The 27,189-nt window shown below is 43.0% G+C and overlaps 2 protein-coding genes across 5 annotated transcripts in view; one reads left to right on the top strand and one right to left on the bottom strand.

Moving 5' to 3' along the window:
- The window catches only part of cenpp (centromere protein P), a 392,661-nt gene extending 385,509 nt beyond the window's left edge, over positions 1–7,152 (bottom strand). For both annotated transcript variants that reach the window (XM_068051890.1, XM_068051891.1), the window contains exon 1: positions 7,080–7,152. The gene's annotated coding sequence lies outside the window, so the exon portion shown is untranslated. The remainder of the gene's footprint in view (positions 1–7,079) is intronic.
- Positions 7,153–7,459: 307 nt separating this feature from the next.
- nol8 (nucleolar protein 8) overlaps positions 7,460–27,189 on the top strand; it is a 55,733-nt gene continuing 36,003 nt past the window's right edge. Inside the window, exons 1-5 of one of the 3 annotated variants that reach the window (XM_068051876.1) lie at positions 7,460–7,646; positions 11,197–11,381; positions 13,366–13,428; positions 13,844–13,922; positions 22,394–22,544. In XM_068051876.1, the coding sequence (XP_067907977.1) occupies positions 11,243–11,381; positions 13,366–13,428; positions 13,844–13,922; positions 22,394–22,544 (432 nt within the window). In that variant the 5' untranslated portion in view covers positions 7,460–7,646; positions 11,197–11,242. Of the gene's footprint in view, positions 7,834–11,196; positions 11,382–13,365; positions 13,429–13,843; positions 13,923–22,393; positions 22,545–27,189 lie in introns of all 3 variants that reach the window. The other 2 variants (XM_068051878.1, XM_068051877.1) reach the window with 2 other exon arrangements.

Here is a 27,189-nt window from a genome sequence, read left to right as displayed (position 1 = left end):
ATGAGGCACCGCTATGCTGAATTGTGCCTTTCATATTGTTATGGAATGAGGTGATGATACTTAGTAGCTTTGGCAGACATTCGATCTTTGCTAGTAGTCTGAAGAGACCACGTCTGCTGATGAGGTCAAAGGCTTTGGTGTGATCTATGAAAGCAACGTAGAGGGGCATCTGTTGTTCACGGCATTTCTCCTGTAGCTGGCGAAGGGAGAATAGCTTGTCAATAGTGGATCTCTCTGCTCGAAAGCCACACTGTCCCTAGGGTAGACACGCCCAGCCAGCTTCTGGAGTCTGTTTAAAACGACTTGAGTGAAGGCTTTCCCCACTATGCTGAGCAGGGAGATTCCACGGTATAGTTGTTGCAGTCACCGCGGTCATCCCTTGTTCTTGTAGAGGGTGATGATATTGGCATCGCGCATGTCTTGTGGTCGTGCTCCCTCGTCCCAGCACAGGCAAAGCAGTTCATGGAGTGCTGAGAGTATAGCAGGCTTGGCACTTCGAGATCACTGTCATCTAAAGGCACTAAACAAAGCCTTAGCTCTGTAGTAGCAATCTTGTTTGAGTCAAAATATTGGAGGTCAAGCCCCACTACAGAGACTCAAGCACATTGCTTAGGCAGGTATGAGTGCAGTTTTGAGGGAGTGCTGCATTGTCAGAGCTGCCATCTTTCAGATGACACATTAATACAGAATCAAAAGGCCCCGACAATATCCCTGCTGGAGCACTGAAGACTTGTGCTCCACTAGCTGTACGCCCGAGCTAAGATGTTCCAGTGCAGCTACAACACTAGCACCTATCCGATAATGTGGAAAATTGCCCAAGTATGTCCTGTACAATCTTCACCAAAAATTACAAAAAATTGATTTTCATCTCCCCCTTCCTCAAAGGAGTGTGCTTAAATGTATAAAAACTACATTATTGCAAAACATGAATAATTAGACAGTGCAATAGCACCATTCGATGCCAGAACTTCTGTACTACAACAATAATTTTAACAATTTATTATTGGTGCTTCAGAGGAAAACATGAAATTCATGTGGAAGCTGAATTCTTTTTCCTCTTCTTGCAGGAACCCATCTCCGAATGCCCTGCTGCTACAAGATGCACAATTGGGGTTCAGAGCGAGTTGCCAGCCTCTTTTTTGTTCCTCCTTCTTAAAGATTTTCTTTTTTTTTTACAGCATTGCTTCAATTTCTCCTTTAGAAATTCAAAAGGCAATTTTCCATCTTGGGGCCTGGTAATACCTGAAAGCCCCCAACCTCAACTGATCAAGACTCTCAGGGGTTTTCTGAACCTTTGACTCCAATTATGTGCAGCACAGCCAAGGCACTTAGACCTCTGCCATCTCAGCTAATGAGAGAAAAGCTTACTACTCTAGCAGTTTTAATTTGTGCCTCATGTCCACTTTTCCGCACAAGTGTTCCCGATTATCTCCTTTCAACTACATCAAATTAATGTTCTATTCTTCATGCATGATTAGGCCAGACTATATTACTGGGATCACAGATCCACTGTTCAGACATACGAAGAATAGATCCCCAACATGCATATTGTCATGAGAAGAGAATGGCATCTCCTTTTCAGCACATGCATTAAACACAGTTTAACCATACACATTCTGAAACTTTTACTTCTGCTCATATGCCATTCAAAATAATAAAATATTTTTTCATTAAAAGTACTCCAGCTAGTGTTACCCATTTCCAGAAATTAGAGTGATTGAAGGCTATGAGCTATTACAATGCCATCACCATGGAATCTACTTATTCATCTCCTCTGTGACATTGATCACAAGTCGTGGGAGTCAGTTGCCAGCGTTCGCCAGAGCTGGCGGGCAGCCATAAAGACGGGGCTAAAATGTGGCGAGTCGGAGAGACTTTGTAGTTGGCAGGAAAAAAGACAGAGGCGCAAGGGGAGAGCCAACTGTGTAACAGCCCTGACAAACAAATTTCTCTGCAGCACCTGTGGAAGAGCCTGTCACTCTAGAATTGGCCTTTATAGCCACTCCAGGAGCTGCTTCACAAACCACTGACCACCTCCAAGCGCGTATCCATTGTCTCTCGAGATAAGGAGGCCAAAGAAGAGAAGAAGACTTATTTCTAAAAACAATTAAGCATTTCCAGTCCCTCACACATTATTTGTAAATTTCTTGTGGCCAATTAGCTCAAATTTGTATTCATAAAATACTGAAAAATAACAATTTTATTTTAAAATTCATTCTCAGGATATGGGCATTGTTAACAAGGCCCTTCCCTAGTTGCCCTCGAGAAGGTGGTGGTGAGCCGCCTTCTTGAACTACTACAGACTGCACAGTGAAGGTACTCCCAAGGTGCAGTAAGGTAGGGAATTCTAGGATTTGGACCCAGCGATGAAGAAAAAAAACACCAATACATGTCCAAATTAGGATGATGTTTGACTTGGAGGGAAACGTGGTGATGATGGTCTTCCCATGTGCCTGGTGTCCTTATCCATCTAGGTCAGGGGTCCCCAAAGTATGGCCCGTGGGCCAAATGCAGCCCGATTAATATTTCTGACTAGCCCCCCGACAAATGCTTAAAAAAAAAAATTCAACCGCACAGATCAATTTAATAAGCATTAAGGTATGGCCAATGGAAATAGATATAAATCTGACAATGCACAGCAGAAAAAACGCAAGCCCATGACGCATTGATGTCTCTCTACTCTTATTGGTTCAATTGCAAAGTGCACAATTATTGAGGGCAGCCAATCAAAGGCAAGTAACGAATAGGCCTATTAAAAAGAATGCATTGCAACGGTTCCCACTCTACATCAGACTTCAATATTTTTGTTGTCGCCCTTTTCAAGTACCACATCTTTAAGCCATCATGTCAAAGAAACGAAAGATTGATGCAGAATGTCACAAATTTAATGAAAAGTGGTCAGACAAATATTTTTGTGTCCCTCACATAGATAAAATTATTTGTTTGATATGCCAAGAAACCATTGCAGTTTACAAGGAATATAACATTAGAAGGCATTACGAGACAAAACACCAGGACAGATTCTCTGAATATGCGGGTGAATGCAGGAAGGAAAAATTTGAGCAGTTGAAAAAATCCCTCGCAGGCCAGCAAAATCTCTTCAAAAGGAAATTTGAGGAAAACGTTGCCTCTGTTAGAGCCAGCTACCGGGTGTCTCAGCTAATAGCAGTGGGCAACAAGCTTTTTACAGAGGGAGAGTTTATCAAGCACTGCATACTACAAGAAGTTGAGGAAATATGCCCAGAAAAGTGAGACCTCTTCAAAGCAGTGAGTCTGTCAGCTAGCACAGTTACTAGAAGAGTAGAGGACTTAGGTGATGACCTGTTGACACAATTACAAGGTTATGCCCAAAATTTTAACGATTTTTCTATTGCTTTGGTCGAGAGCAATGACATTGTTGACACAGCTCAGTTGCCTGTACTCATTCATGGTATTGACAAATTGTTCAACATTACCGAGGAACTGGCAGGGCTGCATAGTATGAAAGACACTACTACGGGGGCAGACATTTTTACGAATGTCTGCAAAACACTCGATCGTCTAGATTTAAAGTGGGAAATTCTGAACTGTGTTACCACTGACGGGGCAAGGAACATGACAGGAAAAAGTGCCAGGTTGATGGGTTGAATTAACAGCCACATACAATTAATGGGATTAGCAAAACCAATCGGATTACACTACATTATCCCTCAACAGTCACTTTGTGGAAAGGCACTAGACTTCGATGAGGTTATGAAAGTCGTAGTTTCAACGGTAAATTTCATCCATTCTCATGCACCTAACCAAAGATAATTCCTATGTTATTTGAAGAAATTGATGCACTGTACAGCGACGTGCTCTACCACAGTGACTCAGTCACGGCAGAGTGCTGAAAAGATTTTTGGAGCTGTGCACCGAAATCCACACATTCATGACTGAAAAAGGTAGGCATGTGAAAGAACTTTTTGATAGCCAGTGGCTATGGAAGCTCGGTTTTCCAAACGTTCTGACTCAGCACATAAATGATCTCAACATTAAATTGCCGGGTAAAGGGAAGCTAATCTGCGATTTATATAGCTATGAGAAAGGGTTTGAGATGAAGCTGCAGCTGTTTAGTAAGCAGTTAGCTGAGGGCAAACTCAATCATTTTCCAGCTTGTGCAACTCTCGAACAGAGCCAAACTCTGGGAATGACATTTCCAAGGAACATGGCAGTGCAAAAGGTTGCATTGCTACAAGAGCAGTTGTCCGAGAGATTCCAAGATTTCCACCGACATGATGCTGACATACGGCTTTTTGAAAATCCGTTTGCTGTCGGTGTTGATTCAGCACCAGAATCTCCAGAAATGGAACTCATTGATCTCCAGCCAAACAATGCTTTGAAGGATAAGTACAATGAAGGCAATTTGACTGCATTCTACAAGCACCTCGCAAGTGACAATTTTTCATGTCTGAAAAAAATTGCGCAGGGCTTCATTACTATGTTCAGCAGTACGTACATTTGTGAGCAGACATTTTCACGGGTGAGGACTGTCAAATTAAGGTTCAGATCAAGACTATCCGACTATCATCTGCATGCTGAAGTGTACATTGCTGTCTCCAATATGACCACAGACACTGGCCACTTAGTCAGTGAGAAGCAAGTGCATAAATCACACTGAGGGTTTCAGAGAATGATTCCTCCATCAGGCACGGGAGGGTGAGTACATGTTTGTTACTGCCCCTTTGGTAAAAAGGTTTGGGGGCCGTTGTTCTAGGTGGTGGAGTCTGTGGGATTGAAAGGTGCTTTTGAAGAAGCCTTGGCCCTCTGAAAAACTATTTGCCACAAATTTACAACTCTAAGAAACAGCATTTCATTTCAAATAATTTATCTTTGGTATGCTTTATCCTCCACCCATCCCCAACTTTCCCTTCCAATCACCATCAGATCTCATTTACTCCAGTTTCATATACCAACCTTGCCCAAGCTCCCTTCTGACTGATCAGTCATTGCAGCACAGAAGGCGATTCAGCCCACCGAGTCCATGCCACCTCTCTATTGAGCAATCCAGCCAGGCCTATTCCCCCAATCTAACCCACTGCCAGGCAAGCTCAGCTCCCTTTCAAAATCATTCATTCTCTCCCGACAGGCTGATGACCTACTCCTGCTCCTCATTCTTATGTTATGTTCTCGCCACTTCCACCACTGTCATAGCAGCGAGTTCCAGGTCATTCCCATTCTCTGCGTAATAAAGTTCTTCCTCACATTCCCCCCCTGCATCTCTTGCCCAAAACCTTAAGTCTGCGTCCCCTTGTCCTTATTTCAGCTAATGGGAACATCTTTCCTGTGTCTATCCGATTTAAAACTGTCATAATGTTGTACACTTCTATCAAATCTTCCCTCAACCTCCTTTGATCCAAGGAGAGCATCCCCAGCTTCTCCAACCTAACCTTGCAGCTAAAATCACTCATCCCTGGAAGCATTCTGGTAAATCTCTTCTGCACCCTCTCAAGGACTGTGGTAACCAGAACTGGATGCAATACTCTAGTTGTGGCCTAACCAGAGCTTCATAAAGATTTAGCATAATTTCCGTGCTCTTGCAATTAATACCTCTATTTATGAAGCCCAAGATCCCATATGTTTCGCTAACTACTCTCTCAAAATGCCCATTATCCTACCACCGATGCTCACTGCTCCCTCATTGCAGCCAGTAACATGAGGGTCTTAATGCAATGTGGAATGTAGGACAGAAAGTAGTAGACAGGGAAACAACACTGGTAAAGGGATTGCAGGACAAGATCTGATGTTTTGAAGTAGTAGTTTACAAAAGGACGGGTGAGTACGAGACCTCACCCTGTGCTGTCAGAACCCAGGACTGCCCTCCTAGTGTTGGCAGACACTGAGATTTACTTCCTACTTTTGCTGGACACCAATGCCACCAAACCCTGACAGTCACACTCACCCATTATACCAGGCCAACCTCTCCAGCACCCCTTTGAAAACCACACATGGTCTTAACAAACCCTAGCATTGCTCCCCTCTCCTATGAGCCAAAACCGACAATCCAACTCCCAGTTCTGTCCCACTCCAGTGCTGCCAAAACCCATAATCTCATGACTCGTTCTCAGCTCCAACAACCCTTTCCAGTGGGGGTTAAGGTGGTGAGACACAGGATCACACTTGTGACAGAATGGAATAAAAACAAGAAATGCTGGAAATACTCAGCAGGTCTGGCAGCATCTGTGAAGAGAGAAGCAGAGTTAACGTTTCAGGTCAGTGACCCTTCTTACTAGTTCTGAAGAAGGGTCACTGACCGGAAACGTTAACTCTGCTTCTCTCTCCACAGATGCTGTCAGACCTGCTGAGTACTTCCAGCATTTCTTGTTTTTATTTCAGATTTCCAGCATCCGCAGTATTTTGCTTTTATTTTTATGTGACAGAATGGAGATGTTTTGTAAGGCAGTCACCTCATCAGCATTTGGCCTCCCTCATCCCGTCCCTTTTTCCACATTACCAGAAAGCTTTACTTTTGCTTTGCAGTTCTGATGAACAGTTACACCTAAAACTTGACTCCTTCTCTTCACGTAACTAATTAATCTGTTCCCCTGCAAGAAACCAAAGGCTGCGAAATTACGTTCCGGGGCGGGTACATGTTAACTCCTGAACACTGGAGTTAGCAATAAAACTCTGGTAATAATCTGCTCAGATTCCCTTTCCCGCACAAACAACTTGCTTTAACGCAGTAACTAACACGTCCCCAGTTTCAGCCGTCGGATTGTTCTACATCAACCATAACGGAGTAGAAACCCATCTCGGGCGGTGGCGCAAAATGAGCGGTTTTGGTTCCGCCGTTGATTATACGCAACACCTAATATTCAGTTCCATTATAGTCAATGGAATTCTATATATATATATATATACAAATAATGAAATTAAATATAAGGAGGTGCCGTGAACGGGCGGCCCATCCGATACCGCCCGTTTTGAATTTGTAACCCCAATAAATCCGACCCCGTATTCTATTAAATCGTAGACAGGCAAAAATAATAAGTTACACATTAGAATGACAATATGAAAATTTCCTTTAAAAAATGAGTCAACGTCAAATCAAGTTTTTAAACCTTGGTCCTGGGAATCCCGAACGTGCAAAGCAGCGACCAACAGAAGCCGCGCGCGACCGATTCAAAACCAGCAGGCTCTGGACTCGTCCAAATACGAATCATCTGCGGGTAAATTCCATCAGTCCAAAACCGCGCAAAAACCGCGCAAGTTCACTAGAACTGTAAAGTGATAGAAATTTAAATTATATATTAATTCTTTACAATTACTTTTTTCTTCAAGAGCAGTTTAACCGTAGTAAAATCCTGTTGATATTTTTATATTGATTATTGCACCCCTTTCTATGATTTTTTTTTGTTAACGTGCAGCATTTCCTTTTCAGTGTTACACGAGTAAATGGCCCTATATTGACAGGGAGTGTTTGAGATTCAAAAACTTCTGTTTTTTAAACATATATTTCTTTAATAATAATAATGTGAATCGCATTTGCTGATTATCACTTCGCTTAATTTTTTTTATGGCCTGAGCCTCCCTTTATTTTTTTTACACTTCTCTTTACTCGTGGAACTGAAGTGTTTGAACAGGACTGTGTGGGATGATAACTGGGACGGACCTCAAACTATGGCAACGTGAGTGGTGATGTTTATGGGAAAATGATTCTGATGTTTGAATATTCTTGTTTTCGGTAACGATAATATATTTAAGATTTGAACACTGTTGTGAGCAAGATTTTGAGTTTGTAAACGTTAATTTGAAAAGGGAAAGTGCTGGAAATACTCAGCAGCATCTCTGGAGAGAGGAGAGTTAACGTTTCAGGTCGGTGACGTTTCATCAAAACTGGCAAAGATTATAAATGTAATAGCTTTTAAACAAGTAAAACGGGGGTGGGGGGAGAGAACAAAAGGGAAGGTGTGTGATAGGCTAGAGGGCCGGAAAGATTAACTGACAAGGACGCCATAGAGCAAAGGCAAAGAGAGTGTGCTGATGGTGTGGTGAAAGACAAAGCATTAGTGGAGAGAGTGTGTTAATGTTAGAATAATGAACAGTTCGAGCCCAAAGCACAAACATGAAAAAAAAGTAACAGGCACACTATCCCCCTGGATAGTGGCCTGCTCATTAGTAAGATCTGGCTACCCTTACTCAAGAAGCACATCAGGGTATAATTATAGTGTGACAAGAGCGGCATAGTGGCATAGTTAGCACTGCAGCCTCACAGCTCCAGGGACCCGGGTTCGATTCCGGGTACTGCCTGTGTGGAGTTTGCAAGTTCTCCCTGTGTCTGCGTGGGTTTTCTCCGGGTGCTCCGGTTTCCTCCCACAAGCCAAAAGACTTGCAGGTTGATAGGTAAATTGGCCATTATAAATTGTCACTAGTATAGGTAGGTGGTAGGGAAATATAGGAACAGGTGGGGATGTTTGGTAGGAATATGGGATTAGTGTAGGATTAGTATAAATGGGTGGTTGATGTTCGGCACAGACTCGGTGGGCCGAAGGGCCTGTTTCAGTGTTGTATCTCTAATCAAAAAAAGACAACGTAGATATTTTTCATTGTAAGTGAGTGTACAACAGAATTTATAACAAATATATAATGCTAAGAACGCCATGCATGATTTATAAAAGGGGAATTGCATTGCACCTGCATGTTCTGGACTATAATTGTTTCACCAGAAAACCACACTTGGTCTAGTCTCCCAGAGTACAATGCAGTGGGAGATCAACTGGTTTAAAGTACCTATTCTACATGAATTATATACTCATTACAAATTAGATATACATTTTCATGTTCTGTTTCCTTAAATATTCACAATTTATTTGAGCTACCATTCTCTTTTCAAAATCCTCCACAATTAAATAACATTTTTACAATCTACTATTTTTGTCAATTAATTATATTCACTTCAATTGCTGTGATTTACTCTATTTTACATTAATTTCTTTATTTGTATCATCATTCCCTTTATTCTCAACAATACCCAAAATATACCACTCGTGCAGTACATTTTCCATACAATTTTCCTCCCTTTATAAAATAACAAATCTTCCAAATTTATTTGAACATGAGTAGATCCACCATATATAAAATCTTTATCGATGATTATCCAGATGATACAAGGAAGTGTATGATTGAATTGGCAACTACCCTCTTAAACCATTCTCTCCTGACTCCTCCATCCTCATCTCCAACAGCAAGTTTGAGGAGCTCATGGACGACTTCGTCACTTAGAATAAGACCATCTGTTCAGCTGACTCTGCCACTTCCCTCCCTTCCACTAGGACAAACTTCCCCCAAGGCCCTAGCCTTGAACTCATATTTTTCTCCAGCTTCTCTTCTGTCTCCCCTCATGCCTTCTCTGAGCTCATCTTGTGCATGAGATCCACCTCCTTCTTCCTCGATTCTATTCCCACCACACTGCTGACCACTCAAATTCCCTTCCTGGCCCCCATGTTAGCTGATATTGTGAACAATATTGTCCCACTCCCCTTCAAAACTTGCATTGTCACCTCTCTCCTCAAAAAACCCACCCATGACCACTCTGAGCTTACAAACTATCTCCCCATCTCTAATCTCCCTTTCCTCTCAAGTCCTTGAACCAGCTGTTACCTCCCAAATCCTTGCCCATCTTTGCCAGAACTCGATGTTTGAACCCCTCAAATCAGGTTTTCACCCCTGCCACTGTATTGTCAAAATCACAAATGACATCCTGTGAATGTGGCAATAGTGACCTAACAGTATCCTTTGGCACAGTTGACCATGCCATCCTCCTCCAGTGCTTCTCCTCTGTTTCCAGTGGGTGGGACTGCGCTTGCCTGGTTCCATTCTTATCTATCTGATCGTAGCCAGAGAATCACCTGCAGTGGCTTCTCTTCCTTCTCCCGCACCGTTAACTCTGGAGTAGCTGACGGATCTATCCTTGGCACACTTCTGTTTCTCATCTACACATTGCCCCACAAGGACATCATCCAAAGACATGATGTCAGGTTCCACATCTGTGCTGACATCACCCAACTTTACCTCACTGCATCCCCCTCGATCCCTCCCGAATGACTCTCGTGCTACTTGTCCGATATCCAGTCCTGGATGAGCAGAAATTTACTCCTACTAAATATTGGGAAGATCAAAGCCATTGTCTTTGGTCCACGCCACAAAATCCTTTCGCTAGCCAATGACTGCATCCCTCTCCCTGACAACTGGCTGAGGCTAAATCAGACCCTTTGCAACCTCGGTGTTGCGTTTGACCCACAGATGATCTTCCGACCACATATCCAAGACCGCCAACTTCCACCTCAGTATCATCGCCCGACTCAGCCCGTGCCTCAACTCATCAGGTGTTGAAACCGTCATTCAAGGCTTTGTTACTTCCAGACTTGACAGTTCCAGTGCTGTCCTGGCTGCCTTTCAGTCACAATAAACTTGAAGTCATCCACAACTCTGCTGCCCATATCCTATCTCGCATGAAGTCTTGTTCTTCCATCATGTGCTTGCTGACCTACAGTGGCTCACTATCCGGCAACATCTCAATTTTAAAATTCTCATCCTTGTTTTCAAATCCCTCTACGGCCTTGTCCCTCCCGACCCCTGTAACCTCGTCCAGCCCAGCAATCCTCCGAGATCTCTGTGCTCCTCCAATTCTGGCCTCTTGCGCATCCTTGATTTTCAGCTGCCTGAGCCCTAAACTCTGAACTTTCCTCCCTAAACTTCTCCACCTGTCTATCTCTCCTTTAAGACACTTCTTAAAGCTTATATCTTTGATCAAGCCTTTGACCACGTGGCCTAATATCTTCTTATGTGGCTCAGTGTCATATTTTGTTTGATCACTCTCCTATGAATATTTTAGTCCCGTCAAGGTGCTATATAAATACAAGTTGTTGTCCACTGAAATCTTAATTTCTTTGTGCAAATAGCTTTACTGTTATTGGTTTATTCAGTTTATCTGACTTTTCTTTGATGCCATTTAATCCTTTTACTTGTTGTGAAATATTTATTTTGTACTCCGTGGCCTAAAATTACAAAACAAAGCTTGAATATTTGCAAATAGTAGAGACAAACAGAAGTTGCTTGTTTAATATACTTGTTCTCTTTATACATTTTGTTCTGTGGATGTTGTTAATAAAAGTTGTGTAATTTATATGATTTTTTTACTTTATTCTACATGAAAGTATCTTTGGTCTTTTGTCACAGAGATCGTTTGACATTTTCCAATTAAAATGATGCAACAAACCACAAAATGGAGGCAGCCAAAAGTTTGAAGCGTATATTTGTTGGGGGATTGCATCACATGGTTTCTGAAAGTGAAATTAAGGAAAGATTTAGCACATTTGGAGCTGTGACAGATGTAGAAATTGTGTTCAGGAAAGACAACGAAGGTAATGTTAATGTTCACAGTCAAGCTCAGTACAATTTTACTTCAGATATACCAGCTTGTTCCATCTATCTGTTTAATTTGTAATCATCTGTAATCTCTCACTCTGCGCCCCCCCCTCAACCCCTTGCTATTTGAATCCCTTTTATTAAATTGGCTATTTTTTCCCCAAAAGCCATGTTTTTCTGATCTAAGTTCCACATTTAAAAATCAGATCGTATATTAGACTAAACAATTACTGGATCCACTTCCTGGAGAAACAGATTTAATTTCAAATCTATCTGTAGGAGTGAGTTTTTAAATATTGCAGGTAACTATATGTATTGGAATTTAACAGTGTGAATTTTGTGGTTGTAATGACAGCGAAACTCAGCATTCGATGTCATTACAAGTGTGAAATTGATAGAAATCCGCACATGCGCAGTTTAAACACGGAAATCCAGAAGTTGCTGTCAGTGATTTCATGCTCTTCCATGGAGTTTGCAGTTAACTCCCTGCAGGTAGTAATCTTTAGAAATCACTGAACTGTTGTCTTCTTTGGCCTCCTTATCTTGAGAGACAATGGATAAGCGCCTGGAGGTGGTCAGTGGTTTGTGAAGCAGCGCCTGGAGTGGCTATAAAGGCCAATTCTAGAGTGACAGGCTCTTCCACAGGTGCTGCAGAGAAATTTGTTTGTCGGGGCTGTTACACAGTTGGCTCTCCCCTTGCGCCTCTGTCTTTTTTCCTGCCAACTACTAAGTCTCTTCGGCTCGCCACACTTTAGCCCCGTCTTTATGGCTGCCCGCCAGCTCTGGCAAACGCTGGCAACTGACTCCCACGACTTGTGATCAATGTCACAGGATTTCATGTCGCGTTTGCAGACGTCTTTAAAGCGGAGACATGGACGGCCGGTGGGTCTGATACCAGTGGCGAGCTCGCTGTACAATGTGTCTTTGGGGATCCTGCCATCTTCCATGCGGCTCACATAGCCAAGCCATCTCAAGCGCCGCTGACTCAGTAGTGTGTTTAAGCTGGGGATGTTGGCCGCCTCGAGGACTTCTGTGTTGGAGATACGGTCCTGCCATCTGATGCCAAGTATTCTCTGGAGGCAGCGAAGATGGAATGAATTGAGACGTCGCTCTTGGCTGACATACGTTGTCCAGGCCTCGCTGCCATAGAGCAAGGTACTGAGGACACAGGCCTGATACACTCGGATTTTTGTGTTCCTGTTGTGAACTTCTTTTATGCTGTAATATTGCTGTTTAAAAACCCCTGAAAAGTTATACCGTATTAATGAGGTCTAACTGGGTTTTTAATGGCGTACTATCGTACTAAGTCATAACTACGACTGAATAACCTCTCTTGCCTTGGAAAACTAATTTTAGATTTGTATAGTGTCAGTTTTTTCCATTATGATTCCATGGTTTTTAAAAATATAATTAAGTATTATGATATTTCAGCTTCTAATGTGTATGTCGAAATCTTCATTTCGTTCTCTGTAAAATTTATAAAAAGTGAAGGATAATCAGTGGATTTGACTTCTTGGATATCTATCTTTGAGAATTCTTCAATGTGATTAGCTGCGAGCCCTGCTTGATGTTGCTGTTGCTGCTCACCAGGAGATCCCTCTGACTTGGCACCAGGTTCTAATTAATGTCAGTAAAAGTGAAAATCACACCATGGAGCTCGCTAAGTCTTTTTTGGGCAGCTTTCTTCAACATCAGTGGCGAACACATCTGCAATATCTGGGCCATTGGTTGATTTTTTAAAATTACAAGTCACACCTTTCCTCCCCTACTGGATGAGCGTAACATACATGAAATACCCAAATGAGTAAATTAGTCGAGAATGAGATACAAACTCCAGTTTCCTAGTTGAGAATATATGCTTCAGCCTTGTATCTATCAGATTATCTAGTATATGAGCATGTATTGTAAAAGTACTGCCTTTTTTAAGGTTTTCAAAGTGTATCTTATTCTCAAACTCAGTAATTACAATTTCTTTTTCAGGAAATCCCGTGAAGACCTTTGGTTATGTTAATATCAGTACCTCAGAAACTGAATTAAAACGATGTGAGTATAAGATATCATTCAATTTTCTTTAAATATTCTCATGCAATTTATCTTGTGTACAGATTCCCGTTGTAATTTTTATTCACAGTTTATTTTAAAAAGGCACATAATTACAAATAAAATTACTTATTTTACTATCTAACATTACATCTGATGAGTTCACAGGATATGGACAAACACTTGTCTCTACTACATAGTAAAGTGTCCATAGCAAGTGAGCTGACTAGCTTTATGTGTATTCTCATAAATTTTGCATTTACTGAAGATCATTCAATCAGAAACCAGAAAAAGAGCTAATCAAATCCTTTGGAGGATCAGACCGGGCATGATTATTTTTGGCCGCTGTTCCATCTCCATATGTTAGCTCTGTTAAGATGCCCATGTTCAACAGTTTTATGTATTTTTATGATTCTAGGTATGTCAATTCTGAATAAATCAAAGTGGAAAGGTGGAACACTGCAGATTGAATTAGCCAAAGAATGCTTTTTACATAAGTGAGTGGTATTAGTTAATTTTCTCACAGATTGTTTGTTTTTGACTTTATTGTTCTGCAAAGTTTATGCAGTGTTGCATTCTTAAAAGTCTTTTGAGAATAATTTATTCTTCATAACTTTCCAACACTATCTTTTTCACATGATGGAACTTTGTCCAGTTTAATTTGTTTACATCAATAGAAAAAAGTTTTTTAATTGATGCATAGTAAATGTATATTCATATTGTAACCTGCTAGGAGATATCAGTTTCTGTTCCAGAATTATCCTCCTCACTGCTGAGGAAAACACCTATTCCGACTCCATTGGCATTCTGTTTCCCTCTTGTTTCCTGTGCACCCTAAATACATTGAACATGAAACTTTAAAAGTTTTGCAAATTAACGTAGGTACTTTAAAATCAAACTTGAGTGGTGGGTGTTACAGAAGAAAGCTGTGCTCTCCAAAGTCACTTCCCAAAGCTTTCTAGACCTTTGTGCATGCAAAAAATAAAAGATCTGTGATGGACTAATACTGAGGGTGATGAGGGTAGTGTGGTTGTTGTTGTGTCGTTGGATTTTCACATGTGTTCGATAAAGTACCACAAGTTAAACTTGTTATCAAAATTAGAGCCCATGGGATTAAAGGGGTAGTGACAGAGTAGATGTGAAATTGACTAAAGGACAGAAAGCAAAGAGTAATGATGAATGGTTGTTTTTGAGACTGGAAACAGGAGTATTGTGGTCAGTACTACATTAATGTCCTGACTTGGACATACAGGGCATAATTACAAAATTTGCAGGTAGCACAAAACTTGAAATGTAAACAATGAGGTGTGTCGTAATAGACTTCAGGAGGACAAAGACAGATTGGTGATGCAGGCAGATACATGGCACATGAAATTTAACACAGAGAAACATGCAGTGATACATTTTAGTAGCAAGAATGAGGAGCAACAACATAAACTAAATGGTACACTTTTAAAGAGGTTGCAGGAACAGAGAGACCTGGGGGTCTATGTGCACAAATCTTTTAAGGTAGCAGGGCAAGCTGAGCAGGCTGTTTAAAAAGGCATGCCATCCTTGGCTTTTTAAATAGAGGCATAGAGTACAAAAGTGAGGTTGTTAGGCTAAACCTTTATAAAACACCAGATAGGCCCTAGCTTTAGTATTGTGTCCAATTCTTCTCATGTCCTGGGCAACTACATGTGCAGGAAGTGTTGTTAGCTGGAGCAGCTCAACCTCCATGTTTCAGAGCTTGAGCAGCAGCTGGCATCACTGGTGTATCCGCAAGACTGAGAGCTATGTGGATAGCACGTTTTTGGAGGTGTTTACCCCGCTACTTAATGGTGTGCAGGCAGATAGGGAATGGGTGACCGCCAGACAGTGAAGGAGGACCAGGCAGGTAGTGCAGGAGTCCACTGAGTGCATCTCAGTCTCTAACCAGTATTCAGTTCTGAATGCTGGTGATGTTGATGGTTCATCTGAGGAGTGCAGCCAGAGCCAAGTCTACAGCATCGTGCATGGCTCAACTGTGCAGAGGGGCAGCCGGAAGACTGGGAAAGCAATAATGACAGGAGATTCTATAGTAAGGGGAGCAGATCGGCATTTCTGTGGCCACAGATGTGAGTTCAGGATTGTCTATTGTCATCATGGTTCCAGGGTCAAGGGTGTTACTGAGCGGCTGCAGAGCACTCTGAGAGGGGAGGGTGAACAGCCAGAGGTCATGGTCCATGTCAGTACCAATGACATAGGTGGAAAGAGGAATGAGGTCCTGCATGCAGATTATAGGGAGCTAAGCAGGAGACTAACCAGCTGGATCTCAAAGGGAGTAATCTCTGGACTACTCCCAGTGCCATGTGCTAGTGTGTATTGAAATAGGAGGATAGAGCAGATGAATGCATGCTGGGGATATGGTGCAGAAAGAAGAACTTAAGGTTGCTGGGACATTGAGACCAGTTCTGGGAGAGATGGAACCTATACTGACCAGATGGGTTGCACCTCAACAGGACTAATGTCCTCACGAAGCAGTTTGCTAGTGCTATTGGGGAGGGTTTAAACTAATCTAGCTGTGGGATGGGAACCAGAATGTAGCATTAGGAAGGATAAACAAGGTGCACAAAGGATTGGGAGAGAGAGATAACACTAGAGTAAAAAATAGTAAGGTATTAGATGAGGTCAGACTAAGAGGAAATACAGAAAGATCTAATTCAGGTTTACACTGCATGTGCATAAATGCACAGAGCGTGGTATAAGATTGGTGAGTTGCAGGCACAAAAAGCCACATGGGAATATGATGTTGTGACGATAATGAGACCTGGCTCTAAAAGCGGTAGGACTGGCTACTAAATATCGCTGGATACAAGGTGTTCCTGAAGTGTGTTCAGGAGAATTTTCTTGATCAGTACAATTCCAACCCAATGAGGAAGGATGCTTTACTAGATCTGGTTCTGGGAAATGAGGTGGATCAAGTGGAACATTTTGGGGACAGTGATCAAAGTATCATAAGGTTTAGATTAGCTATGGGAAAAGACAAGGAGCAATGTAGAGTAAAAATACGTCATTGGAGGAAGGCCAATTTCACTGGGCTGTTAACGGACCTGTCCTGGGTAAATTGGAATGAAAAGGCAGGTAAAACTTTAATGGAACAATGGGCTGCCTTTAAAGAGGAGATGTTTCAGGTACATTGACGATACATTCCCATGACGGGGAAGGATAGGACAACCAAAGCCAGAGTTCCTTTGATGACACAAGAGATAGAAAGTAAGATGAAGCAAGAAAAGGTGTGCATATGACAGATGTCAGGTTGATAATACAAGTGTCACAGAATCGCAGAATTGTTACAATGCAGAAGGAGGCCATTCGGCCCATCGTGTCCGCACCGGCTCTCCAAAAGAGCGATTCACTCAGTTCCATTCCCCCGCCCTCTCCCCGTAACCCTGCACATTCTTCCTTTCCACACAACTGTCTAATTCCCTTTTGAACACCCCAATTGGAGCTGCCTTCACCACACTCCCAGGCAGCGCTTCCAGACCTCAACCACTGCCTGCGCTAAGAAGTTCTTCATTTCACCCCCACCTCTCCCACCAAAGACTTCAAATTTGTGCCCCCTCATTCCCGATCCCTTCACGAGTGGAAACAGTCCCACCCCATCCTCTGTCTGGACCCCCCCATGATTTTGAATACCTCTATCAAATCATCTGTCAGCCCTCTCCCCTGTAAAGGAAAACAGTCCTAACTTCTCCAATCTATCTTCATAACTGAAGCTGCTCATCTCTGGAACCACTCCCATGAATCTTCCCTGCACTCCCCCCAATGCCCCACGTCCCCCCACCAAAGTGCGGCGCCCAGAGCAGGACGCAACACTCCACCCAAGGCCGAACCAGTGTCCCACGAAAGCTCAACACAACCTCCCCGGTCTTACATTCCATGCCCCCACCAATAAAGCCCAAGACACTGCACGCTCCACCAACCGCTCTCCCAACCTGCCCCGCCACCCCTAACGACCCACACGCACACACAACCTGGTCCCTCCACTCCTGCATCCCCTTCCCCCCACCCAGAACTGCACCCTCCTCCATTCTACACAAAATGAATCACTTCACATTTTTCTGCATTGAATCACATCTGCCACTTGTCTGCCCACTCCGCCAGCCTGTCCACCTCCCTCTGGAGCTCCGCATCATCCTCCCTACAGTCCACAATGTCTCCAAGCCTCATGTCATCCACAAACTTTGAAATTGTGCCCTGTACAACAAGGTCCAGGCCATCGATATATATCAGGTAAAGCAAGGGTCCCAACAATGACTCCTGGGGAACTCCACTACAAACCTTTCTCCAGCCCGAGAAACATCCATCGACCACTACTCTTTGTTTCCTGTTACCCAGCCAATACCGCATCCATGTTACCACCGTCCCCTCTATTCCAAGTCTGTTGTGTGGCACCACATCAAACGCCCCCTGGAAGTCCAGGCACACCACATCAACAGCACCACCCTCATCAACCCTCTCTGCCACCTCCTCAAAAAACTCCAGCAAGCCAGTCAAACATGACCCTGCCTTAAATCCATGCTGGCTTTCCCCAACTAACCCGCACCTGTCCATGTGACCATTAATTTTGTCCAGAGTTATTTTTTCCAGAAGTGTCCCCACCACCGAAGTCAAATTGACTGGCCTGTAGCTGTTGGGCCCATCTTCACACCCTTTTCTGAACAAGGGTGCAACGCTCGCAATTCTGTAGTCCTCCGGCATCACCCCCAAGTCCAAGGAAGACCGAAAATCCATGGCCAGTCCCTCTGTGATCTCCACCCCCACCTCCCTCAGCATCCCCAGATGCATCTCATCTGGTCCTGGCGCTTCATACACTTTAAGTACTGACAGCCCATCTAATACTCCCTCTCCATCAATTTTAACCCTTCCAGTGTCTGAATTAAGTGAGAACCAAGCTGAATATAGAAAGTTCAGAGGGACAGTGAAAAAGGAAATAAAAGAGGCTAAGAGAGAATATGCAAAGAGACTGGCAACCAACATAAAAGGGAATCCAAAAATTTTCTGTAGGCATATAAGTAGTAAAAGGCTATTAAGAGGAGGGGTGGGGCTGATTAGGGACCAAAAAGGGGATGTAAGCATGGAGGCAGAGAGCATGTTATTTTGCATCTGTCTTTACCATGGAAGCAGATGCTGTCGAAGTCATTGTGAAAAAGGAAATAGTTGAAACACTGGATGGGCTAAAAATTGGTAAAGAGAGGCTGGCTATACTTCAAAGTTGATAAATCACCAGGACCGGAGGGGATGCATCCAAGGATGCTGAGGGAAGTAAAAATGGAAATTGCAGAGGTACTGGCCATAATCTTCCAATCCTTCTTAGATACTGGTGGCGGGGGGAGTGGTGTTAATGCCAAAGGACTGGAGAATTGCAAAAGTTACACCCTTATTCAAAAATGGATCTAAGGAGAAACCCAGCAGCTACAGGCCAGTCAGTTTAACCTTGGTGGTGGGAAAACATTTAGAAGCAATAATCTGGGACAAAATTAACAGTCACCTGGACGAGGGTGGATTAATTAAGGAAAGCCAGCATGGATTTGTTAAAGGCAAATCCTGTAAAACTAACTTGATTGATCTTTCTGATGAGGTAACAGAGACAGTTGATAAGGGTAATGCAGTGGCCATATATATGCACTTCCAAAAGGCACTGGATAAAGTGCCACATAATAGGCTTGCCAGCAAAATTAAAGCCCACGGAATAAAAGCGATTGTGGCAGCATGGATACAAAGTTAGCTGAGTGACCGGAAACAGGGATTAGTGGTAAACTGTTATTTTGCAAACTGGAGGAATGTATATAGTGGTGTTCCCTAGGGGTTGGTGCTAGGACCACTGCTTTTCTTTATGTATTAATTTATTTTAATTCATTCATGGGATGTGGGCGTCGCTGGCCAGACCAGCATTTATTGCCCATCCCTAATTGCCCTGGAGAAGGTGGTGGTGAGCTGTCTTCTTGAACCGCTGCAGTCCTTTTGGGGTAGGTATACCCACGGTGTTGATAGGAAGGGAGTTCCAGGATTTTGACCCAGCGACAGTGAATGGACGGCGATATAGTTCCAAGTCAGGATGGTGTGTGACTTGGAGGGGAACTTGCAGGTGGTGGTGTTCCCATGCATTTGCTGCCCTTGTCCTTCTAGTTGGTAGAGGTCGCGGGTTTGGAAGGTGCTGTCGAAAGAGCCTTGGTGCATTGCTGCAGTGCATCTTGTAGATGGTACACACTGCTGCCACTGTGCGTCGGTTGTGGAGGGAGTGAATGTTTGTAGATGGGGTGCCAATCAAGCGGGCTGCTTTGTCCTAGATGGTGTCGAGCTTCTTGAGTGTTGTTGGAGCTGCACCCATCCAGGCAAGTGGAGAGTATTCCATCACACTCCAGACTTGTGCCTTGTAGATGGTGGACAGGCTTTGGGGAGTCAGGAGGTGAGTTACTCACCTCAGGATTCCCAGCCTCTGACCTGCTCTTGTAGCCACGGTATTTATATGGCTACTCCAGTTCAGTTTCTGGTCAATGGTAGCCCCTAGGATGTTGATAATGGGGCATTCAGCGATGGTAATGCCATTGAATGTCAAGGGGAGATGGTTAGATTCTCTCTTGTTTGAGATGGTCATTGCCTGGCACTTGTGTGGCGCGAATGTTACTTGCCACTTCCCAGCCCAAGCCTGGATATTGTCCAGGTCTTGCTGCATTTCTACATAGACTGCTTCAATATCTGAGGAGTCACGAATGGTGCTGAACATTGTGCAATCGTCAGCGAACATCCCCACTTCTGACCTTATGATTAAAGGAAGGTCATTGATGAAGCAGCTGAAGATGGTTGGGCCTAGGACACTACCCTGAGGAACTCCTGCAGTGATGTCCTAGAGCTCAGATGATTGACCTCCAACAACCACAACCATCTTCCTTTGTGCTAGGCATGACTCCAGCCAGCGGAGGGTTTTCCCCCTGATTCCCATTGACCTCAGTTTTGCTAGGGCTCCTTAATGCCATACTCGGTCAAATGCTGCCTTGATGTCAAGGGCAGTCACTGTCACCTCACCTCTTGAGTTCAGCTCTTTTGTCCATGTTTGAACCAAGGCTGTAATAAGGTCAGGAGCTGTGTGGCCCTGGCGGAATCCAAACTGAGTGTCACTGAGCAGGTTGTTGCTGAGTAAGTGCCGCTTGATGGCACTGTTGATGACACTTTCCATCACTTTACTGATGATTGAGAGTAGGCTGATGGGGCGGTAATTGGCTGGGTTGGATTTGTCCTGCTTTTTGTGTACAGGACATAACTAGGCAATTTTCCACATTGCAGGGTAGATGCCAGTGTTGTAGCTGTACTGGAACAACTTGGCTAGGGGCGCGGCAAGTTCTGGAGCACAGGTCTTCAGTACTATTGCTGGAATATTGTCAGGGCCCATAGCTTTTGCAGTATCCAGTGCCTTCATTCGTTTCTTGATATCACGCGGAGTGAATCGAATTAGCTGAAGTCTGGCATCTGTGATACTGGGGACTTGAGGAGGCAGAGATGGATCAATGACTTAGACTTAGATGTGCAAGGCACAATTTCAAAATTTGCAAATAACATAACAACTTGGAAGTATTGTGAACTATGAGGAGGATAGTGATAGAATTCAAGAGGACATAGACAGGCTGGTTAAATAGGTGGGCATGTGGCAGATGAATTTTATTGCAGAGAAATGTGAAGTGATACATTTTGGTGGTAACAACGAGGAGAGGCAATATAACATAAAGGGTATAATTCTAAAGTGGGTGCAGGAGCAGAGACCTGGGGATATATATGCATAAATCGTTGAAGGTGACAGGGCAGGTTGAGAAAGCAGTTAAAAAGGCATACAGGACCCGGGACTTTATAAGTCAAGGCAAAGAGACAAAAGCAGGAAAGTTATGATGAACTTTTATAGAATACTCATTCAACCTCAACTGGAGTATTGTGTCTGATTCTGGGTACTGCACTTTGAAGGATATGTAGGATTTAGAGAGGGTGCAGAAAAGATTTACGAAAATGGCTCTCGGGATGAGGGACGTCAGTTACAAGGATAGATTGGAAAAGCTGGTATTATTCTTAGAGAAGAGAAGGTTGAGAGGGGATTTGATAGAGGTGTTCAAAATTATAAACGGCCTTGACAAAGTAGGTGGAGAGAAACTATTCCGATAGGCGGAGGGGTCAAAAACCAGAGGACACAAATTTAAGGTGATTGGCAACAGAACCAAAGGCGACATGAGAACTTTTTTATGCAGTGAGTGGTAAGAAGCAAGACTGCACTGCCTGAAAGGGTGTTGGAGGCAGATTCAATCATGGCTTTCAAAAGGGAATTGGATAAGCACCTGAAGATGGGTCAAATGACCTCTTTCTGTTTTGTAGCCATTCTAAGATTTTGGCCACCAGACTTCAAGAAGGATGTCAAGGCCTTAGAAAGGGTGCAGAAGAGATTTACAAGAATTTTACCAAAGATGAATGACATCAATTACATGGAGAGACTGGAGAAGCTGGGCTTGTTTTCCTTAGTGCACAGAAGATTAAGTGGAGATTTGGTAGAGGTGTTCAAAATCATGAAGGTTATTGATATCATAATTAAGGAGAAACTGTTTTCAGTGGCAGAAGGATCAGTAAACCGAGGACAGAAATTTATGCTAATTGGCAAAAAAAAGAGGCGACATGAGGAAAAAAAATTACGCAGCAAGTTTTGTGAACTGGAATGCAGTGCGTGAAAGGCTGAGAAAACAGATTCAACAGCAATATTCAAAGGATAAACACTTGAAGGGGGAAAAATTGCAGGTTTCTGTGGAAAGGGCAGGGGTGCGGGACTAGCTCTTCCAAAGAACCAGCACAGGCATAATGGGCCTATTGGCCCCTTCTATGCTGTATCATTCTAATAAGTCAAGCATTTAATTTTTACACTTTTTAAAAAGCAGGTTTTACATCAAAGCTCACTATTTTGCATTACCTGCTGTAGGCTTGCTCAAGAGAGACAGGATGCAGCTAAAAATAAGCACAAACCACAAGCTGACAGCATAGTAAAAGTGGTAGAATCTCTAAAGAAAGCTGGTGTTGAAAACTTCAAGATCAGATCTGCTGTACCAGGAACAGAAGTACCTGAACTCAAGGCAAGTAATAATTGCAACATATGCTTAATGTCAAACATAATAATTTTGCATCATTTAATTTCTGAAATTTTCTTATCCAGATTGAAATTAATCAAAATAGTATATTACCCAGTGTGATACAGTAATCTAATTTTTATAGGCTTTAAAAAGTTTATTGAGGCCATCTTACCTCATCTCTCAAGGAAAATCATAGTTACCCCATCACAGCTTCCATCTATCTCTTATTCCAAGCATTTTGCCCATTACCTCACTGGGAAGTGCATTCCAACAGTTGATCACTGCCTGAAAGACTTGTTGATAAGTGTCCTGAATTTTCCTTTACTGGTTGGAACCTGATAGAGGATAAACTATGTAAATAGTGTCAAACTTAAGGTAAAGATGACTCCTGGGAATGTTACTTTGCAAAATGTTATTGTATGTTTCATTTTAAGTATATAAGAAATAGGAGCAGGAGTAGATCAAGCCCATCAAGCCTGCTCCGCCATTGAGTATGATCATGGGCTTCAACTCCAGTTACCCACCTTTCCCCATATCCGTTGATTCCCTGAAAGACCAAAAATCTGTGTATCTCAGTCTTAAATGTTGTCAATGATGGCACGTCCACAACCCTCTGTGGAAGAGAATTCCAAAGATTCACAACCCTTTGAGTGAGGAATTTTTCCTCATCTCAGCCCTAAATGATTGGCCGCTTATCTTGAAACTGTGCCCCCTTGTTCGAGATTCTTCAGCCAGGGGAATCACAGTATCTACCCTGTCAAGCCCCTTCATAATCTTGCACGTTTCAATGAGATAGTCTCTCATTTTCTGAACTCCAGAGAATATAGACCCAATTTACTCAACCTCTCATCATAGCACAACCCTCTCATCTCAGGGACCAATCGAGTGAACCTTCCCTGTACTGCCTCCAATGCAAGTATATCCTTCCTTAAATATGGAGACCAAAATTGGTCACAGTATTCCAGATGTGGTCTCACCAAATCCCCATAGAATTGCAGCAAGAATTCTTTATGCTTGTACTCTAATCCCCTTGCAATAAAGGCCAACATGCAATTTGCTTTCCTAATTGCTTGCTGTACCTGCATGCTAACTTTTTATGTTCATTGTACGAGTACACCCAAGTCTCTCTGAACATCAACATTTACAAGTTTCACACCTCTTAAAAAATATTTTACTCTTCTATTCTCGCTACCAAAGTGAATAACTTCACACTTCCCCACGTTATACTCCATCTGCCACCTTATTGCCCACTCACTTAACCTGTCTATATCTCTTTGCAGCTTCTTTGTGTCCTCTGACTTCATCTAAGTCATCAATATAGATTGTAAATGGCTGAGGTCCCAGCACTGATCCTTGCAGCACTCCACTAGTCATAGCCTGCCAACTTGAAAATGCCCCATTTATCCTTACTTTCTGCTTCCTGTCCATGAACCACTTTGAGGTCCTTCTGCAATCCCTTCTTTTCTTTTTGCCTTTCCTTATAAATCAGTGCTCTGACACTAAGGATCAGTCTCATTCATCGCTCTTCTGTGCACCACCTTTTTGCGCATGATTGTCTTTTTGCATTACTGGCCAAAATTGGACATGGTGCTAAGAGCCCAGTGTAACCACAGCACTGTACAGTTTGTGCATGACATGTCCAACTTGTCGTCTTAATTTGCTTTTATTCATCCTTGGGATATGGGGGTTGTTGGCATTGCTAGTATTTATTGCCCATCCCTAGGTGCCCTTGAAAAGCTGATGTTGAGCCTTTCCAGCAATCCCAGCTTCTCTAGTTCTCTTCACAAAACAGAAGTCCCTCAATCCTGTTACCATTCTGGTAAATATTCACTGAATCCTCTCTAAATCCTTGGTATCCTTCTTAAAGTGTGGTGCCAAGAACTGGATATCTGGCTTTAGCTGAGGTCTAACCAGTGATTTATGAAAGTATACCATCACTTCCTTGCTTTTGTGTATTTTGTTTGTACTGTCAACTACATAATGTAGGATATGTATTGGAGGACACTACCACAAAAACTTGAGCACTACTAAATGTTATCCTAAATAAAAACAAGAAATGCTGGAACCACTCAGCAGGTCTGGCAGCATCTGTGGAAAGAGAAGCAGAGTTAACGTTTCGGGTCAGTGACCCTTCTTCGGAACTGACAAATATTAAAAATGTCACAGGTTATAAGCAAGTGAGGTGGGGGTGGGGCAAGAGATAACAAAGGAAAAGGTGTAGATTGGACAAGGCCACATAGCTGACCAAAAGGTCATGGAGCAAAGGCAAACAATATGTTAATGGTGTGTTGAAAGACAAAGCATTAGTACAGAAAAGGTGTTAACGGACTGAATATTGAGCAGCAGCAAGTGCAAACATGAAAAAAAACAGTGGGTAAGCAAACTGAACAAACTAAGATGAAATGAAATAAATGTAAAAAAAGGTTGTAAAAAATGTAAAAAAGAAAAAACAACTCAATATTCAGTCCGTTAACACCTTTTCTGTACTAATGCTTTGTCTTTCAGCACACCATTAACATATTGTTTGTCTTTGCTCGTTGACCTTTTGATCAGCTATGTGGCCTTGTCCAATCTACACCTTCTCCTTTGTTATCTCTTGCCCCACCCCCACCTCACTTGCTTATAACCTGTGACATTTTTAATATTTGTCAGTTCCGAAGAAGGGTCACTGACCTGAAACGTTAACTCTGCTTCTCTTTCCACAGATGCTGCCAGACCTGCTGAGTTGTTCCAGCATTTAGAATTTTAGAATTTAGAATTTAGAATTTAGAACATGACAGCGCAGTACAGGCCCTTCGGCCCTCGATGTTGCGCCGACCTGTGAAACCATCTGACCTACACTATTCCATTTTCATCCATGTGTCTATCCAATGTCCACTTAAATGCCCTTAAAGTTGGCGAATCTGCTACTGCTGCAGGCAGGGCGTTCCACGCCCTTACTACTCTCTGAGTAAAGAAACTACCTCTCACATCTGTCCGATATCTATCACCTTGAAGCTATGTCCCCTCGTGTTTGCCATCACCATCCGAGGAAAAAGACGCTCACTATCCACCCTATCTAACCCTCTGATTATCTTATATGTCTCTATTAAGTCACCTCTCCTCCTCCTTCTCTCCAACGAAAACAACCTCAAGTCCCTCAGCCTTTCCTCGTAAGACCTTCCCTCCATACCAGGCTACATCCTAGTAAATCTCCTCTGCACCCTTTCCATAGCTTCCACATCCTTCCTATAATGTGGTGACCAGAACTGCACGCAGTACTCCAGGTGCGGTCTCACCAGAGTTTTGTACAGCTGCAGCATGACCTCGTGGCTCCGAAACTCGACCCCCCTACTAATAAAAGCTAACACACCATATGCCTTCTTAACAGCCCTATTAACCTGGTTAGCAACCTTCAGGGATTTATGCACCTGGACACCAAGATCTCTCTGTTCATCTACAGTACCAAGAATCCTCCCATTAGCCCAGTACTCTGCATTCCTGTTACTCCTTCCAAAGTGAATCACCTCACACTTTTCCGCATTAAACTCCATTTGCCATCTCTCAGCCCAGCTCTGCAGCCTATCTATGTCTCTCTGTACCCGACAACATCCTTCGGCACTATCCACAACTCCACCGACCTTAGTGTCATCTGCAAATTTACTAACCCACCCTTCTACACCCTCTTCCAGGTCATTTATAAAAATGACAAACAGCAGTGGCCCCAAAACAGATCCTTGCGGTACACCACTAGCAACTAAACTCCAGGATGAACATTTGCCATCAACCACCACCCTCTGTCTTCTTTCAGCTAGCCAATTTCTGATCCAAAGCTCTAAATCACCTTCAACCCCATACTTGCGTATTTTCTGCAATAGCCTACCGTGGGGAACCTTATCAAACACCTTACTGAAATCCATATACACCACATCCACTGCTTTACCCTCATCCACCTGTTTGGTCACCTTCTCGAAAAACTCAATAAGGTTTGTGAGGCACGACCTACCCGTCACAAAACCGTGCTAACTATCTCTAATGTACTTATTCTTTTCAAGATGATTATAAATCCTGTCTCTTATAACCTTTTCCAACATTTTACCCACAACCGAAGTAAGGCTCACAGGTCTATAATTACCAGGGCTGTCTCTACTCCCCTTCTTGAACAAGGGGACAACATTTGCAATCCTCCAGTCTTCCGGCACTATTCCTGTCGACAATGACGACATAAAGATCAAGGACAAAGGCTCTGCAATCTCCTCCCTAGCTTCCCAGAGAATCCTAGGATAAATCCCATCTGGCCCAGGGGACTTATCTATTTTCACACTTTCCAAAATTGCTAACACCTCCTCCTTGTGAACCTCAATCCCATCTAGCCTCGTAGCCTGAATCTCAGTATTCTCAACAACATTTTCTTTCTCTACTGTAAATACTGACGCAAAATATTCATTTAACACTTCCCCTATCTCCTCTGATTCCACACACAACTTCCCACTACTATCCTTGATTGGCCCTAATCTAACTCTAGTCATTCTTTTATTCCTGATATACCTATAGAAAGCCTTAGGGTTTTCCCTGATCCGATCCACCAATGACTTCTCGTGTCCTCTCCTTGCTCTTCTTAGCTCTCCCTTTAGATCCTTCCTGGCTAGCTTGTAGCTCTCAAGCGCCC

The sequence above is a fragment of the Heterodontus francisci genome, chromosome 19, assembly GCF_036365525.1.
Source record: "Heterodontus francisci isolate sHetFra1 chromosome 19, sHetFra1.hap1, whole genome shotgun sequence".
NCBI classification, from domain to species: Eukaryota; Metazoa; Chordata; class Chondrichthyes; order Heterodontiformes; family Heterodontidae; genus Heterodontus; species Heterodontus francisci.
The sequence above is the reverse complement of the archived record's forward strand: the minus strand, read 5'-3'. Positions and strand labels throughout refer to the sequence as shown.